Source organism: Mixophyes fleayi, chromosome 1, assembly GCF_038048845.1.
Source record: "Mixophyes fleayi isolate aMixFle1 chromosome 1, aMixFle1.hap1, whole genome shotgun sequence".
In the NCBI taxonomy this organism is placed as follows: Eukaryota; Metazoa; Chordata; class Amphibia; order Anura; family Limnodynastidae; genus Mixophyes; species Mixophyes fleayi.
In genome coordinates this window covers 281312496-281330624 of record NC_134402.1, presented here as the reverse complement: position 1 = coordinate 281330624, position 18129 = coordinate 281312496, and the positions used below count along the sequence as shown (strand labels likewise).

At 44.5% G+C, this 18129-nt stretch overlaps 1 protein-coding gene across 4 annotated transcripts in view; it reads left to right on the top strand.

Moving 5' to 3' along the window:
* SUSD1 (sushi domain containing 1) overlaps window positions 1-18129 on the top strand; it is a 235253-nt gene that overhangs the window by 40649 nt on the left and 176475 nt on the right. For all 4 annotated transcript variants that reach the window (XM_075210949.1, XM_075210946.1, XM_075210950.1 and 1 more), the window contains exon 2: window positions 17048-17173. In XM_075210949.1, the coding sequence (XP_075067050.1) occupies window positions 17048-17173 (126 nt within the window). The remainder of the gene's footprint in view (window positions 1-17047; window positions 17174-18129) is intronic.

The window sequence follows — 18129 nt, the reverse complement described above, 5'->3', positions numbered from 1 at the left end:
CACAGTGAGGCAAAGACTTTTGGAGGATGGCCTGGTGCCAAAAAGGCACTGTCTGTGGCTGATGGTGTCTTTAGAAGCCAATTCTCTCCAGGAAAAACATCAGGTACAGACTGATATTCTGCAAAAGATACAAAGATTGGACTGCTGAGGACTGGGGTAAAGTCAATTTCTCTGATGAATCCCCTTTCAGATTGTTTGGGGCATCTGGAAAAATGCTTGTCGAGAGAAGGAAAGGTGAGTACTACCATCAGTCCTGTGTCATGTCAACAGTAAAGCATCCTGAGACCATTCATGTGTGGGGTTGCTTCTCAGCCAAGGGAGTGAGCTCACTCACAATTTTGTCTAAGAACACAGCCATGAATAAAGAATGGTACCAAAACATCCTCCAAGAGCAACTTCTCCCAACCATCCAAGAACAGTTTGGTGACGAACAATGCCTTTTCCAGCATGATGGAGCACCTTGCCATAAGGCAAAAGTGAGTGATAACTAAGTGGCTCGGGGATTAAAAAATCTAAATTTTGGATCTATGGCCAGGAAACTCCCCAGACCTTTGTCCCATTGAGAAATTGTGGTCCATCCTCAAGAGGTGGCTGGACAAACAAAAACCCACAAATTCTGACAAACTCCAAGCATTGATTAGGCAAGAATAGGCGGCCATCAGTCAGTATGTGGCCCAGAAGTTAACTGACAGCATGCCAGCACGAATTGCAGAGGTTTTCAAATACTAGGGTGAACACTGCAAATAATGACTCTTTGCATAAACTTAATGTAATTGTTAATAAAAGCCTTTGACACTTATAAAAAGCTTGTAATTTTCAGGATACCATAGCAACATCTGACAAAAAGGTATAAAAACACTGAAGCAGCAAACTTTGTTATAACTAGAGATGGGTGGGCTCAGTTAATCGAGAACCAAACCCGGCCGAACTTCCGGAACCCGAGTCCGGAGCCCAGTCGGCTCGGTACTCTCCCGCCTGTTCGGATTCCAAAACGAGGCAAAACGTCATTGTGACGTTGTCGGATCTCGGATCTCGCGATTTTTAGACTGAATAAATAGCCGCCTCCACAGCGATGCCGCGCCATTTGAGAGAGGGAGAGAGAAGGGTTAGGTGACGGTGAAAGTAATTAGTGCAGTAATTAGAGCAGGAAGAGAGTAGTGGGATGCATTTTCCTAATTTACACTACAAGTGTTTGGGGTGTCAGATATTCCCCTCTTTGAGAAAAGCTATTTTCTGGTGCTAAAATTATTATATACCAGCACTATATCTTTCTGAATTTGCACTACAAGTGTTTGGGGTGTCAGATATTCCCCTCTTTGAGAAAAGCTATTTTCTGGTGCTGAAATTATTATATACCAGCACTATATCTTTTTAATGTAGCACTGTATTGTTTAGGGAGGGCCTAGCAGGGATTAAACTGTATTGTTCTGAAATTGCACTACAAAGTGTTTGGGGTCTCATATACCTCCTTATAAAAAGCTGTATTTTCTGCAAAGGATGGTGGAGGATTATTTTCAAGAGTTAATTGAAATCAAAATGTGAGACAGTCCCCTTTCCATACTGGCAGGAAAACAAGCCATTTGGAAACCCATGTTCAAGCTTGCTTTGCAATACCTAAGCTGCCCACCCTCCAGTGTGTACTCAGAAAGAGTTTTCAGCACAGCCGGGAACCTTGTCAGTGATCGACATAGGTGGTTACTTGCTAAAAATGTGGAAAAGATGATCTTCATCAAAATTAACTACATCTTCCACGAGGGAGGCCTTTACCGGCAAATACATCCAAGTACTGACACTTCTCAAATGGCGGATTCCAGTGGGGATGAATTAATAATCTGTGATGATGATGTACACACCGATGAGGGTGAGGATGATGCTGAAGATGATGATGACAACATATTTTTAAAACTTTCACTATAAGTGTAGGGTGTAATCTACCCCCAAAGATAAAAGGGACTTGGGGCATTTCTATTTAACGTACAGTCTTTGCAGGCTGCTGTTTTGTTAATTTCACTATAAGTGTAGGGTGTAATCTAGACCCAAATAGAAAAGCTGCTTTGGGCATTTCTATTTATGGTACAGTCTTTGCAATTTGCTTCTTTTTCTATTTAACTCTAAGTGTAGAGTGTAAAATACAGATATACACCTAACTTTCTTTTTTGCTATGAATTTCAATAGCTCTTTTTAGACTGTTGGCTGCCACCCTGGATTGGTGTGTGTAGCTGTAGAATTAAAGAGGGCCTAGCAGGGATTACACAGTATTTTTCATAATTTGCACTAATAAGGTTTGGGAATAATATCCACCCAAACAGAAAATCTGCTTTGGGCATTTCTATTTATGGTACAGTCTTTGCAGGCTGCTTCTTTTTCTATTTCAATTTTAATATATGGGAATAACCTAGACCCAAACAGAAAATCTGCTTTGGGCATTTCTAATGATCGTACAGTCTTTGCAGGCTGCTTCTTTTTCTATTTTAATTTTAATATATGTGAACAATCTAGACCCAAACAGAAAATCTGCTTTGGGTATTTATATTGATCGTACAGTCTTTGCAGGCTGATTTTTTTCTATTTAACTATAAGTGTAGGGTGTAAAACAGAGATAGACACCCAACTGCCTTTTTTGCTATGAATTTCAATAGCTCTTTTCAGTGCGTTGTCTGGCACCCTGGATTGGTGTGTGTCTGATAAAAGCACACATCCGGGGGGGGAGTGCTCTTTGACATTTATTAGCTGTAGAATTAAGGTGGGCCTAGCAGGGATTAAACTTTTTTTTTCATAATTTGCACTAATACGTTTTGGGTGTAATATACACCCAAACACAAAAGCTGCTTTGGGCATTTCGATTGATTGTACAGTCTTTGCAGGCTGATTTTTTTTCTATTTAACTATAAGTGTAGGGTGTAATATACAGATAGACATCCAACTGCTTTTTTTGCTATGGATTTAAATAGCTCTTTTTGATGCGTTGTCTGGCACCCTGGAATGGTGTTTCTCTGATAAAAGCACACAGCCCGGGGGGGTCAGCGCTCGTTGACATTTATTAGCTGTAGAATTACCTCACTTATCCAAGAAACAGGTGGAGCACTAAATTATGTTATTTTAGCCCAAAAAATTGAATTTTTTAACAAATTGCAAAACAAAACCAAACAAAACCAAAACACGCAAGGGCGGTTTTGCCAAAACCAAAACACGAAGGTAATCCAGATCCAAAACCAAAACACAGGGGTCAGTGAGCATCTCTAGTTATAACCAATACTTGTGTCATTCTCAAATCTTTTGGCCATAACTGTATACTTCTGGTGTGCTGACATCTATCAGGTTGGGAACTTCCTTTAGAGTGAGCAGGGACGCTCTTAGTCTCTCAAGATTACCAAATATTGTGAGATTTAGAGCTCCAAGGCTTGCTCTGCAGGCTGTGTTCTGTCCAGGGACTAAGAGCAACTATCAGCTTTCTCCTGCTATCCAGAGCTGGATTAAGGTTTGGGGAGCCCAGGGTATTTAAGACAGGGGGGTCCCTATAATGTAACATGGTTATCATTTTAGACAAATACACAGGCAATACTGTGTGCACTACTGTTAGGTTTCACAGCTCTGCCTTCACAAGCAGTACACTGTAAAGTAGGACATACCTCCCAACTGTACTTCCAGTCGGACCAAATCCTGATTAAGTGAAACAGTCACCCAAACTCGGGACTGCCCCACCAGATTCAGGACAGTTGGCAGACTGTCCTGCTCTCTCCTACCTGTTCTTGTCACTTTCACCACCTGTAGCTGCTGGTATTTTTAGTTGCTGCTTGTCTGGATCCTGGGAGGTTAGAGGCCCTATTTGGAAAAAAAAACAGGTACTTGTAATTTAGAAAATTCCAACCAGTCCCAATGTTAATACAACCCATGTCCCACGTTTAATAATTAGTCCTCCCTCCAGCCCCAACATTAAAATACTAGTATTCTTATTTGGTAAATAGATCTTTTTCCCTCCAAACAGCCCTGACTTAAAATTAATAGCATACACATTTATTAAATAGACCTATTTCCTCCCACACAGCCTTAAATAGGCAACACCGTGACCCAGGGCCGGACTGGGACTAAAAATCAGCCCTGGCATTTCAAGCATACAGGCCCATCTCTGTTGATGAGCATGAAAAAACTGGGTGCCGCTAAGGGCGTGGCCACATTATGTTGGGGGTGTGGTCAACATAGGGCATTGATACATACATTACATACATTATAATAAAACATTACATTTATCAGGCCCTCCCTATCATGCCACCCTTCCACCCCAGAAGCACATTACAACACCCCCAGTCCACTGTACTTATCTATGCTTCTGATGCTGCTGACATCCATCAGAGTGGGAACGTCCTGTAGAGTGAGCAGGGAAACTCTTAGTCTCACAAGATTAATAAATCTCATGAGACTTAGAGCTTCTTGGCTTGCTCTGCAGGCTGTGTCCTGTCCGGGAACTGGGAGTAGCTATCCGCTGCCTCCTGCTAACCAGAGCTGGACTTAGTCTCAGGGGGCCCTAGGCACTTAAGACAGGGGGCTCCTATGATGTAATATGGTTATTAGACACATTTTCAACAAATACATAGGCAATACTGTGAGCACTACTGTTAGGTGCACACAGTTCTGCCTTCACAAGCAGTACAATGTGAAGTAGGACATACCTCCCAACTGTCCTTGTAGTCAGACCAAATCCTGACTAAGCGGGACAGTCACCCACCAAATTCAGGACAGTTGGCAGACTGTCCTGCTCTCTCTTACCTGTCTTGTCATTGTCACCACTTGTAGCTGCTGGTGTCTTTAGATCAGTTGCTGCTTGTCTGGATCCTGGAATGTTGGGGGCCCTATTTGGAAACAAAAAATGGGTACATGAAAGTTAGAAAACTCCAAACAGCACCGGTGTTAACTCAATATAGCACCCACGTTATAAAATTAGGCCTCACTCCAGCCCCAACATTAAAATAATAGTATTCCCATTTAATAAATAAATCTATTTCCCTCCCTCCAAACAACCTCAGCAAGAAATTAAATAGCATTTATGTTTAATAAAAATAACCATTTCCCACAAACATCCCAGGCATTAAATAATTCATAATCACATTTAATAATTAGACCTCATTTTCCCCAAACAGTCCACATTCACTTAATAGCACACATTATAGTCATAAACTGTCCCCCACACACATTATAGTCATATACTGTCCCCCACACACATTGGCCATTTTTATTTCCCCCCTCCTACAGCCATTGCCCCCCCTGCAGACATTTTCAATCACCCCCTCTTCCCCCTGCAGACATTTTTACCATCCCCCCCTCCCTGCACACATATTCCGTTTGTCTCCCCCCCTGTCCCTGCACACGTATTCCGTTTCTCTCCCCCCCTCCCTGCACACATATTGCGTTTGTCTCCCCCCCTCCCTGCACACATATTGCGTTTGTCTCCCCCCCTCCCTGCACACATATTGCCTTTGTCTCCCCCCCTCCCTGCACACATATTGCGTTTGTCTCCCCCCCCTCCCTGCACACATATTGCGTGTCTCCCCCCCTTCCCTGCACACATATTGCGTGTCTCCCCCCCCACCCTGCACACATATTGCGTTTGTCGCCCCCCCCTCACTGAACACATATTGCGTTTCTCTCACCCCCCTCCCTGCACACATATTGCGTTTGTCTCCCCCCCTCCCTGCACACATATTGCGTTTGTCTCCCCCCTTCCTCCACACATATTGCGTTTGTCTCCCCCCCTCCCTGCACACATATTGCGTGTCTCCCCCCCTCCCTGTATACATATTGCATGTCTCCCCCCCCTCCCTGCACACATATTGCGTGTCTCCCCCCTCCCTGCACACATATTGCGTGTCTCCCCCCCTCCCTGCACACATATTGCGTGTCTCCCCCCTCCCTGCACACATATTGCATGTCTCCCCCCACTCCCTGCACACATATTGCGTTTGTCTCCTTCCCCCTCCTTGCACACATATTGCGTTTGTCTCCCCCCCTCCCTGCACACATATTGCGTTTCTCTCCCCCCACCTCCCTGCACACATATTCCGTTTGTCTCCCCCCCTTCCCTGCACACATATTCCGTTTGTCTCCCCCCCTCCCTGCACACATATTCCGTTTGTCTCCCCCCCTCCCTGCACACATATTCTCTACACTTACCTCAGCACTGACAGCTGCCTCCACTGCAGCTAGTGCTACGCGGGTGGCGGGCCGGCGCACAGAGCCGTCATGACGTCACACGTCATGATGGCTACACACCGTCCCACACTGCCATCGGCCCTTCTGGCATTTGCCAGAAGTGCCATATGGCCAGTCCGGCCCTGCCGTGACCGCTTACATTAAATATCCCCCTCCAACAGGGGAGGGCTGGCAAACATTAGCCCGGGGTGCGATATTCGGCTCAGCAGCCTATTAGGAATATTTTAAAAGAAAATAAATACAGGTAACCCAGTGACCCAGCCCAAGGTAGCTCACTATGGGACTGGCCCGGGTGGCAGATGCCCTCCTGCCCTCCAGCCCAGCCTGCCCTTGCCCTCTATCAAATTAATAGACTAAACCATCATCCCACCAATAAATTTAGTTGCCACCCACAATTAAATGATTAATCCCCAACCCCCAGTAAATTAATTCAAGCCCCCCTAAGTGCACGCTCTGGAGGAATAATGAACAGCACCGCTGCGGACGCTTCTTTGACAGCGCCGCGGCTGCTGTATAGTACAGTGCTGCCGTTTTTGTTTTTGCTTTTTGTTTTGGGTGGGGGAACCACTCCCCTAAAAATCCTGCGTATGCCCCTGTATTATGCAACCTTAGTTCCGGTTATGCCATACAATACTGTCACAAGTTCATATTATGCCCCAGTAGTGCCCAAGTTTGTACTATGCCACAGTAGTGCCCCAGTCTACACTATGCCACAGTAGTGCCACCGTTTACACTATGCAACAGTAGTGCCACAGTTTACACTATGCCACAGTAGTACCTTCACTTAAAATTATATCACACGCACACATGACATTACCATTAAAGACATAAGCACAGATAAAAAACTAATTTAATTTTTTTTTAATTACAACAAAATTTGCACAACCAATCCTGCAGTATAAGCCCATTGGTACTGCAATATTACCAAGTTCACACATTCAGCAGTAAAAGTCCAGTGGTACTGCAATATTACAAAGTTCACACATTCTGCAGTATAAGTCCAGTGGTGCTGTGTCCTGTGCTCTGTCCTGCTGAGTTCAGTAGTGCTGCTGGGTCCTGTGCTGTGTCCTGTTCAGTCCGGGGGTGCTGTGTCCTGTGCTCTGTGCCTCTAAGGGCATAGTTATTTCCCCATTATTCCCAAGTTTTTAAAAAATAAAAAAAAAGTTATAAAAAAAATTTAAATAAAAAAAAATAAAAAAAATAATTATAACCAAATTTGCAAAACCAATCCAGCAGTATAAGCCCATTGGTACTGCAATATTACCAAGTTCACACATTCAGCAGTAAAAGTCCAGTGGTACTGCAATATTACAAAGTTCACACATTCTGCAGTATCAGTCCAGTGGTGCTGTATCCTGTGCTCTGTCCTGCTGAGTTCAGTAGTGCTGCTGGGTCCTGTGCTGTGTCCTGTTCAGTTCAGTGGTGCTGTGTCCTGTGCTCTGTGCTTCTAAGGGCATAGTTATTTCCCCATTATTCCCAAATGTTTAAAAAAGTAAAAAAAAGTTATACAAAAAAATACAAAAAAATAATAAAATTTTTTTTAATTACAACAAAATTTGCAAAACCAATCCTGCAGTATAAGCCCATTGGTACTGCAATATTACCAAGTTCACACATTCAGCAGTAAAAGTCCAGTGGTACTGCAATATTACAAAGTTCACACATTCTGCAGTATCAGTCCAGTGGTGCTGTATCCTGTGCTCTGTCCTGCTGAGTTCAGTAGTGCTGCTGGGTCCTGTGCTGTGTCCTGTTCAGTTCAGTGGTGCTGTGTCCTGTGCTCTGTGCTTCTAAGGGCATAGTTATTTCCCCATTATTCCCAAATGTTTAAAAAAGTAAAAAAAAGTTATACAAAAAAATACAAAAAAATAATAAAATTTTTTTTTAATTACAACAAAATTTGCAAAACCAATCCTGCAGTATAAGCCCATTGGTACTGCAATATTACCAAGTTCACTGATTCAGCAGTATAAGTCCAGTGGTACTGCTATTACAAAGTTCACTGATTCAGCAGTGTATAAGTCCAGTGGTACTTCTATTACAAAGCACACTGATTCAGCAGTGTATAAGTCCAGTGGTACTGCTATTACAAAGTTCACTGATTCAGCAGTATAAGTCCAGTGCTACTCTCCTGTGCCGCATATAATTTTTAAAGGCTTTGCCGAGTGTGTGTGGCTTAGGGGTACGCTCTCTTGTGCTACATATAATGGAAAACCAAAATTTGGAGGATAAAGTAGGGAAAGATCAAGACCCACTTCCTCCTAATGCTGAAGCTGCTGCCACTAGTCATGACATAGACGATGAAATGCCATCAACGTCGTCTGTCAAGCCCGATGCCCAATCTCCTAGTACAGGGCATGTAAAATCCAAAAAGCCCAAGTTCTCAAAAAAAGAGAAACTTAAAATCAGCTGAGGAGAAACGTTAGTTTGGAAATATGCCATTTACGAGACGTAGTGGCAAGGAACGGCTTAGGCCCTGGCCCGTGTTCATGACTAGTGGTCCAGCTTTACCCAAGGATCTAAGCCCTCCTCCTCCCCCCCTACAAAAAATTTAAGAGAGTTATGCTGTCAGCAACAACAACAAAACAGCAAAGAGCTCTGCCTTCTAAACAGATGACATCACAAATCCCCAAGGCGAGTCCAAGGGTGTTGTTGGTTGTGAACCCTGACCTTCCCATCACTGTACGGGAAGAGGTGACTCCATCCAGCATTTGCAGCACGCCCTCTGCATATGCTGGAAGGATAACCCACAGTCCAGTTACAGATTTGGCTAATGAAGGTGTGAATGTTGTACACCGGGAGGAGGATATTGATGTAGCTGGCGCTGAGGAGGATGTTGATGATTATGATGCAGACAGATACCAAACTGCCTTTGTCCATTTCTTTGTATATTTGAATTTCTAGTTCTACAGTATATGCAGGCTGCTTTATTTATATTCAACTACAAGTGTAGGGCGGGGCGGGGGTTGCATAGATAGCCACCAAAGTAACGTGGTCCATTTAATTACACTTTCTAGCTCCACAGTCTGTGCAGCCTTCTTTTTTTATCTTCAAAGTATTTATATTTATAAGCCTTGCAATCTAAATTAACTAGAGGTAGTGACGTGGTAGAACTCCAAAAGGCAGTTTGGAAGCCCCTGTACAAACTGGCTCTATTTTTTAACTGAGTTGTCCCCCCTCCAGTGTGTACTCGGAAAGAGTTTTTAGTGCTCTAAAAAATGCGGTTGTACCCACTGTCCACTTAACCACGGACATGTGGACAAGTGGTTCTGGGCAAACGAAGGACTATATGACTGTGACAGCCCACTCGGTAGATGCATCCCCTTCCGCAGCAACAGCAACAGCTGAATCAGTAGCAGCATCTACAAAATGGCTGCTCGTGCAAAGGCAGGCAACATTGTGTATTACAGGCTTTAATAAGAGGCACAACGCTGACAACATATTAGAGAAACTGAGGGAAATTATCTCCCAGTGGCTTACCCCACTTAGACTCTCATGGGGATTTGTGGTGTCAGACAATGCCAGTAACATTGTGTGGGCATTAAATATGGGCAATTTCCAGCACGTCCCATGTTTTGCCCACACCATTAATTTGGTGGTGCAGCATTACCTCAAGAGTGATAGGGGTGTGCAGGAGATGCTTGTGGTGGCGCGCAAAATTGCTGGACACTTTCGGCATTCAGCCAGTGCCTACCGCAGACAAGAGGCACATCAAAAAAGCATGAACCTGCCCTGCCATCACCTCAAACAAGAGGTTGTGACGCGCTGGAACTCCACCCTCTATATGCTGCAGAGGATGGAGGAGCAGCAAAAGCCCATTCAGGCCTACACAGCCACCTACGACATAGGCAAAGGAGTGGGGATGCGCCTCAGTCAAGCGCAGTGGAGACTGATTTCCGTGTTGTGCAAGGTTCTGCAGCCATTTGAACTTGCCACACGAGAAGTCAGTTCCGACACTGCCAGCTTGAGTCAGGTCATTCCCCTGATCAGGCTGTTGCAGAAGCAGCTGGAGAAAGTGAGGGAGGAGCTGGTAAGCCATTGCGATTACACCAAGCATGTAGCTCTTGTGGATGTAGCCCTTCGTACGCTTTGCCAGGATCAGAGGGTGGTCACTCTTTTAAAGTCAGAGGAATACATTCTGGCCACCGTGCTCGATCCTCGGTTTAAAGCGTATGTTGTGTCTCTGTTTCCGGCGGACACAAGTCTACAGCGGTGCAAAGACCTGCTGGTCAGGAGATTGTCCTCTGAAGAGGACCGTGACATGCCAACAGCTCCACCCTCATTTTCTTCCACATCTATGGCTGCGAGGAAAAAGCTCAGTTTTCCTAAAAGAGCCACTGGCGGGGATGCTGATAACATCTGGTCCGGACTGAAGGACCTGCCAACCATTGCAGACATGTCTACTCTCGCTGCATTGGATGCTGTGACAATAGAAAAAATTGTGGATGATTACTTTGCTGACACCATCCAAGTAGACATGTCAGACAGTCCATATTGTTACTGGCAGGAAAAAAAGGCAGTTTGGAAGCCGCTGTACAAACTGGCTCTATTTTACCTGAGTTGTCCCCCCTCCAGTGTGTACTCGGAAAGAGTTTTTAGTGCAGCGGGGAACCTGGTCAGTGAGCGGCGAAGGAGGTTGCTTCCTCATAACGTTGAAAAAATGATGTTTATAAAAATGAATAATCAATTCCTCAATGAAGTACAGCACTGCCCTCCAGATAGTACAGAGGGACCTGTGGTTGTGGAGTCCAGCGGGGACGAATTGATAATGTGTGAGGAGGAGGAAGTACACACTGTAGGGGGAGAGGAATCAGAGGTTAAGGATGAGAACGACATCTTTCCTCAGTAGAGCCTGTTTAGTTTGTACAGGGCAGGGAGAGATGAATTGTTTTATTGGTGTGGGGGCCCAAACAAACCAATCATTTCAGCCAAAGTTGTTTGGTTGGCCCTGTTGCTGAAATGATTGGTTTGTTAAAGTGTGCCTATTTCAACAACATAAGGGTGGGTGGTAAGGCCCAAGGACAATTCCATCTTGGAATTTTTTTTTTGCATTATATGACCAATCAACAGTCGTTTGCCATGTTCAAAAAGTAAAACCAAATTTAAACAAATTCAGAAAATTAAACCAAAAGTAAAATGCCCTGTCATAATTTAAAACAAGAGGGATTGACGTGCTCTAGAACTACTGTATTGTTGTTTATATTTTATAAACACTACACTTGAAAGCTTGAGGTTTTGACACGCTGAAACTCCAACATGTATATGATAGAGAGGATGGAGGAGCAGCCGTATGTGCAGTGTAAAGCAGACCTGTTGAAGGTTTTCTATATATTATATTGTGGTGGCCAGTGGCCAGTCCTCTACGCAGTCCAGATACTATTTTTGGGTGTAATTAAGACCTGTTGAAGGTTTTCTATATATTTTATTGTGGTGCCCACTGCCCAGTGCCCACTACTCTACGCAGTCCAGATACTATTTTTGGGTGTAATTCAGACCTGTTGAAGGTTTTCTATATTTTTTATTGTGGTGCCCAGTGCCCACTACTCTACGCAGTCCAGATACTATTTTTAGGTGTAATTCAGACCTGTTGAAGGTTTTCTATATATTATATTGTGGTGGCCAGTGGCCAGTCCTCTACGCAGTCCAGATACTATTTTTTGGTGTAATTCAGACCTGTTGAAGGTTTTCTATATATTTTATTGTGGTGCCCACTGCCCAGTGCCCACTACTCTACGCAGTCCAGATACTATTTTTGGGTGTAATTCAGACCTGTTGAAGGTTTTCTATATATTTTATTGTGGTGCCCACTGCCCAGTGCCCACTACTCTACGCAGTCCAGATACTATTTTTGGGTGTAATTCAGACCTGTTGAAGGTTTTCTATATATTATATTGTGGTGGCCAGTGGCCAGTCGTCTACGCAGTCCAGATACTATTTTTGGGTGTAATTCAGACCTGTTGAAGGTTTTCTATATATTATATTGTGGTGGCCAGTGGCCAGTCCTCTACGCAGTCCAGATACTATTTTTGGGTGTAATGCAGACCTGTTGAAGGTTTTCTATATATTATATTGTGGTGGCCAGTGGCCAGTCCTCTACACAGTCCAGATACTATTTTTGGGTGTAATTCAGACCAGTTGATGGGTTTTTAATTATATTGTGGGGAACACTCCTCTACGCAGTCCAGAAAGATACCTCGTTGCAACGTTTTGTACTAAAAAAAAAAAAATATTGTGAGGTGTTAGGTGTTCAGAATAGCGTTTAAATTAGTGGAAATTATTGTTATTGAATGTTAATGAGGTTAATAATAGCGTAGGAGTGAAAATAAGCCCAAAAACTTGATTTTTACACTTTTTAGTTTTTTTTCCAAAAAAATCCGAATCCAAAACCTTAAATCCAAACCAAAACCTTTCGGCAGGTGTTTTGCGAAACAAATCCGAACCCAAAACATCGAGAAAATCCGGATCCAAAACACAAAACACGAGACCTCAAAAGTCGCCGGTGCACATCCCTAATTAAAATGGAGAACCCTCGACAATTTAGTTCCCCAAATACTTCCTAAACTAGCGAAATATTAAAATAGATAAGTGTGAAATTACTGTTAATGGTTGAAATATTCACTGCTAAAATGACAGTAATTACTTACAAACCACTTCACTACTCACTTAGATATATATACTGTAAATGTTCCAATATTGCTACCTAATAAAGTAATTTTACTGCAATTGCAGCATTTGTGATACAACTGAATGCAAGTATGACTGCTATTATAGTGCAGAAAAGTATCTTTCAATAGTATGTTGGTGTGTCTCTTTCATGGTTTCATGTCCATTAACTCTTCTAAATAGATATAGGTGGATTAAATTGCCTTAACCTCCACTTGGTTTAAGATATTGCAAAGGGACTTGGTGTTGCTATAGTTGATGGCAGTACTTGATGAAATGTACTATCATTATTACACAAAATCCATGTATATGTAAGGGTCCCTAAACGGAGATGTGCCTCACAGGGCGACTAACTCCTAATACCTCCGAATTTACCACGATCCGCGTGGATGACTGGATCCTACGTCGGTCCCTGATTGGGGAGTTCTCCGGACGCCCGTAGGTAACACCTAGGAGGGAAAACACAGTTAAACCGAGCCTACCAAGTAAGGGCTGTCCGAGAATACGGCAACGGACAAGGACACTCTCAGTCCAAGCCCACTTGCCGCCTCCTCGCTTTTGCTCTGGCCAAGACGCGGGGGACTACAGGCACTTAAGACCAAGACTATTTCGAGGACTAATCCTGCCTCAAGTACCTCACACACCTGCCGGTGAGGGCCTAACCAAAAGGGGGAATCGAGCGTGATACTCACCGGGACACTCCCACTTCCGATCCGGTTCCTCTGCACCTTCCCGACTCCTGCGGATGACAAGAACACACAGCCTCCCTCTACGCTCTCAGTGAGACTAAGATGGCACCCACAAAACTGGACTGACCACAACAGCGACCTGACCCTAACAACGTTCTAATGGTCGGCAACGCAACTAAGTCAAACCACTATGACTAACTAGGTGTGGTGCACTAACGGAACTGCTCACTTACACACTACGGGGAACACCAGCCGGTGTTCACGGACTAAACCGGAGGGCGGTTCCTAACCCCCTCACCCAGGTCGTACCAAGAAGCTGCCTTCTTGCTATGGGGTCACCCACAGACCCTAAGGACCGGTTCTTTAAGCCCGGCTGAGGCTCAGTGGAACAGCACACTAACCCGCGGGCCGACTGCCGCACGGAACAGCCGATCGAACTGAACCGCCCGACTGCCTGTACTCGGGTATCTCACATGTGTCCCTACGTCCGGAACAACAGGTCCACCTGCACGGAACCGGCCTTGAGGACCCTCAATCAGAACCACGGCCGCCCCTGGAACTGCCTCAAGGTGTGCTGCACTGCCACCAACTCACTCAGCCACCCCCTCTGGGTACCAGTGTGACCCCGGGGACCTAAGGGACAGGAAAACTACGTGTGTTCTCCCCTGACTATGTGTATGCTGGTAACTACACTTGTCCCCACAGCACGGGTTAGCACAGGAAACCACAGGAACAAGAGCCTACCTTTAATGGGGGCCTGACGTCTTGCCCCTGGACACAATTACGTAGCACACCCAAAATACTGTAATTCAACAATACCCGCCTCACAGACAGAATACAATATACAGTACTTTGTAAGCTACTTACCAGAGCACACCGCTGTTAGCCAACCAGCAGTTTGCTACAGCACCACAGGAGCCTCCGCTCTACTGTACCTCCTAACTACGTGTGCTCATCTCACACAGGACCGCGCCTACACTCACGAGGCTCCCACGCCTCTATCTCACCACCTCCAAGACTTTCTGCCCTTCACACAATGGGCCTCTTGCCCAGTTGCACACAGAGCCTTGTGCTCTGATTAATGGGCCTCAGCCCCCTCTCTATCTCAGGGCTCTGAGGCCACTAACTAGGGCCTTGTGCCCTGCTACCTAGGGGTCCTAACCTCTGCCTGAGGCCTGTGGCCTCCCTGACTGACTGAGGGCCTTGTGCCCTTTATAGCTTACGGGCTACCAGCCCCTAACCAGGCCCTGTGGCCTTCCTATGGCCTCTAGGCCACTAACTACCTAAGGGCCTTGTGCCCTTTTATGCCTGGGACTCAGTGTCCCCCTCACTGCCTAACGGGGCCTTGTGCCCTTTAACAAGGTGGCCTACTGGCCCACTATCTTTGTCGGGGCCTAGTGCCCAAGTCCCTGGGCCTTGTGCCCCTAATTCACTGTGCCCACGGGCCTTGTGCCCGACCGTGGCCACGGGCCTAGTGCCCGACTTTATTGAATGTGCTGCGGGCGTGGGCCCGGGAGAGGAGTTGCCTGGCAAGGGGCTTACCTGGTGCTGTCTTCGGGGAGCTTCTCCTGGACTCCTTCCCCGTCTGCCGCTGCTTCCACGCTCTGCCGCCGGCTTCTTGTCTTGATCACGCCGGTCTTCAGGCAGCAGAGGCGCTCTTAGCCCTAACAAGGGCTCTCTGCCGCCACTGCTGGTCTCCGCTGGCTTCTCTTCTGTGCTTGATCCCGCAGCTCTCCGCGACACGTCCTCTTCTTTCTCTCTCCGCCGACGAACTGAACATGGCGGCGCGCGCGCCGACTTAAATAGTCGATGCCGCGCTAACGTCGTCACGTAGCGTCGACGCGACGCCACGTGATGACATGGCGGGTCCGGATTGGCCCGCCGCCATTCTTCTTTTTCAAATGGCCGGGAGGTGAGCCCTGATTGGCTCACCGTCCCAGCTGAACTGAGGGAACCGCCGCCCGAGGAACGACGACGGCCCCGGACAGGTAAGCCCTCCACATATAATCAGTTGTTTGAATCACAATGTCTCAATAAACAATCTTTCATGTACATAGTCACTTTTGCTGAGACTTGTAGCATTATAGTTTGTTTACTGATCTATTCATAAGATATTCGTGCTCCTTCGAAGGAGCAATAATGCAATTACTGTCATTTTAGCAGTGAATATTTCAAGCATTAAAGTAATTTCACACTTATCTATTCTAATATTTCGCTAGTTTAGGAAGTATTTGGGGAACTAAATTGTTGAGGATTCTCCATTTTAATGCATATCAATAAAGCTTTAATGCATATTTTTTATTTATATTAATGAGATACAAAACATAAGCCATTGAGTGCCCCTTATACATATTTCTTGTTTTCCCTTTTTTGTTTATATTGAGTTACTAATTTGTGTGGGTGCACCCCCCTTAGTATGGTTAAGTTTATATACTATTTAATACCAATCAGAGGGGCTAAGTGGTTTCCCAGTGAGGTGTCCAAATTCTATGAGTTCTGTTATGTACTCACCTCAGACCGTTCACATAGACAGTCTTCTGTTCCGTGGCAGGGCACGCACAGCTTCATTTCATGGAGGGGAAGCAACTGTTGTCATGGAGAGAAAGGGGCGGGCACAGAGGGGAGAAACGGATCTGTATGATCTGCTGACAAGTGCTGTATGACGGCTGGTTCCAGGAGAGGGACAAGCCTACCTGTCAATCATCCCAGTCCAGAGCCAGAGCGGGGTTTCCGGTCCCTTCCCTACCGCCTGATTGGGGGGAAAAAATGTTGCCAGGAGAGTCTGCTGCTGAGGCGGGCAGCCAGCCATATCAGCTCCTTAAGCCATTGGCCCTTCTGGCATTTGCCTGAAGTGCCAGATGGGCAGTCCGGCCCTGGGATGATTACATATTTGCATTAACGAGCAGGTGTACCAGTGTACCTAATAAAGTGTCCACAGATTGTATATCCTACCCAAATGAAAGTAGATGTGTATTAATAGGAATTCCAAAAGCGACACCAGTATACGCATAGGTAGGTTATTCTAATCCAGAATCTTTGCTTGCTGCAATGCCATCCTAACGTGAAATTTATCTACATCCACTGTTGCCAGGATGGTACAGTCGTCTAATGGCCCACAATGCGAGAATCACTTTAAAACAATTTTGAGCAACTCTGCCAATTTCTTCTCCACTAAAGTTAAAATATTTAACATGCTTAATTTTTTTTAAGGTTACCGCTGAAGCAAAGAGCACCACCAGACAATGAACAGTCAGCAGTGGAGCATAATGGAAATGGGGACATATAATAATTGGACAGTTATTGGTTTTGTTTTTGTAGTATATGTGATCTGTGCCTTTTAAAGCATATGCAATTTAACCCTTAAAATAAAATATAAAACAGAAAAATATGTCCAGATTTTGTCCAGATATATTGTTAGAGGATATTATGCCTTAGGCAAACTGAACTTTTGGTGTAAGTGATTGTGTTATACCTTTTATATTTTTCCTTTGCAGTAGCTTCGCTGTCAAGAGATGTGTGCAACAATTGCCATGCAAATGCCACATGTAAAGAAGCTGACAATAAATATTCATGCTTGTGTAACTTTGGATTTATTGGAAACGGGATAACACATTGTCTGGGTAAGCTGAATTATCTTCATTGATCTCTTCTGTTTATAAAATGGGTACTTTAAAGGGCTACTAAACCAAAGAATTTCAATTTGCTGATATGACCAATGAATGTAAAATACATTATTCAGTGTTAAACTGACATTCCACTGCAGCTTTGATAAAAAGTAAAGTATTGTATTAGCTTCCCACTCCATTATGGACAGCTAGTGACCCACTTACATCTTTAGGACAGTGTCCTAACATGATTTATTACAGGTTATATAAGCTGAGACTACATTTCTTTGAGATGATAGAACATAAATGGCTGTAACCTTTGATATGAATTTACTAATCATAGCTATATGGCAATTCTGTAAGCCTGTCAATCACTCACTGTTTGCTATTTTAGAGAAGCAACTCCCTCATAACATTGGGACCTGATGCAAAGGGAACAGATGCATGGTATAAATATTTATGTATAAAAGCGTCAAACTGTGTTATTCTGCTCAGCAATGCACATACTTTTATATGTATTCATGTCAAAAAGTAGCTTTACTTGCTCTTCAAAAACATCATATACATTATTTATTGGCTGGTTGAGAGTTGATTACGTTTGTAATTAGTAAATACACAAGAGCATCACATTCTATTTTACACAAATGCACCTATTCCAGCACAAGGCACAGGCACTGTAACACAACCTATTACAATATTTTAGTATTTGTCTACATTTTTGAGGGCTTGCAGTCATTAATAGAAATGCACATGTGCAAGTTTGCCTTTACAAGCCAGCGCCGCTTTAAATTTTAGCTGTAAACTCGCCGATTTCCGGCGAGTTGAAAAAACTGGACCATAATATATTTACCCCCCAGTGTTACTTATGTTACTCAATCAAAACAGCTACCCAAACCCTGTACTGCTCAGGACTATAAGGGAACTGTTGTTTGATTTATGTGTTTTTAATATAAAAAATCTTTGCTTTGAAT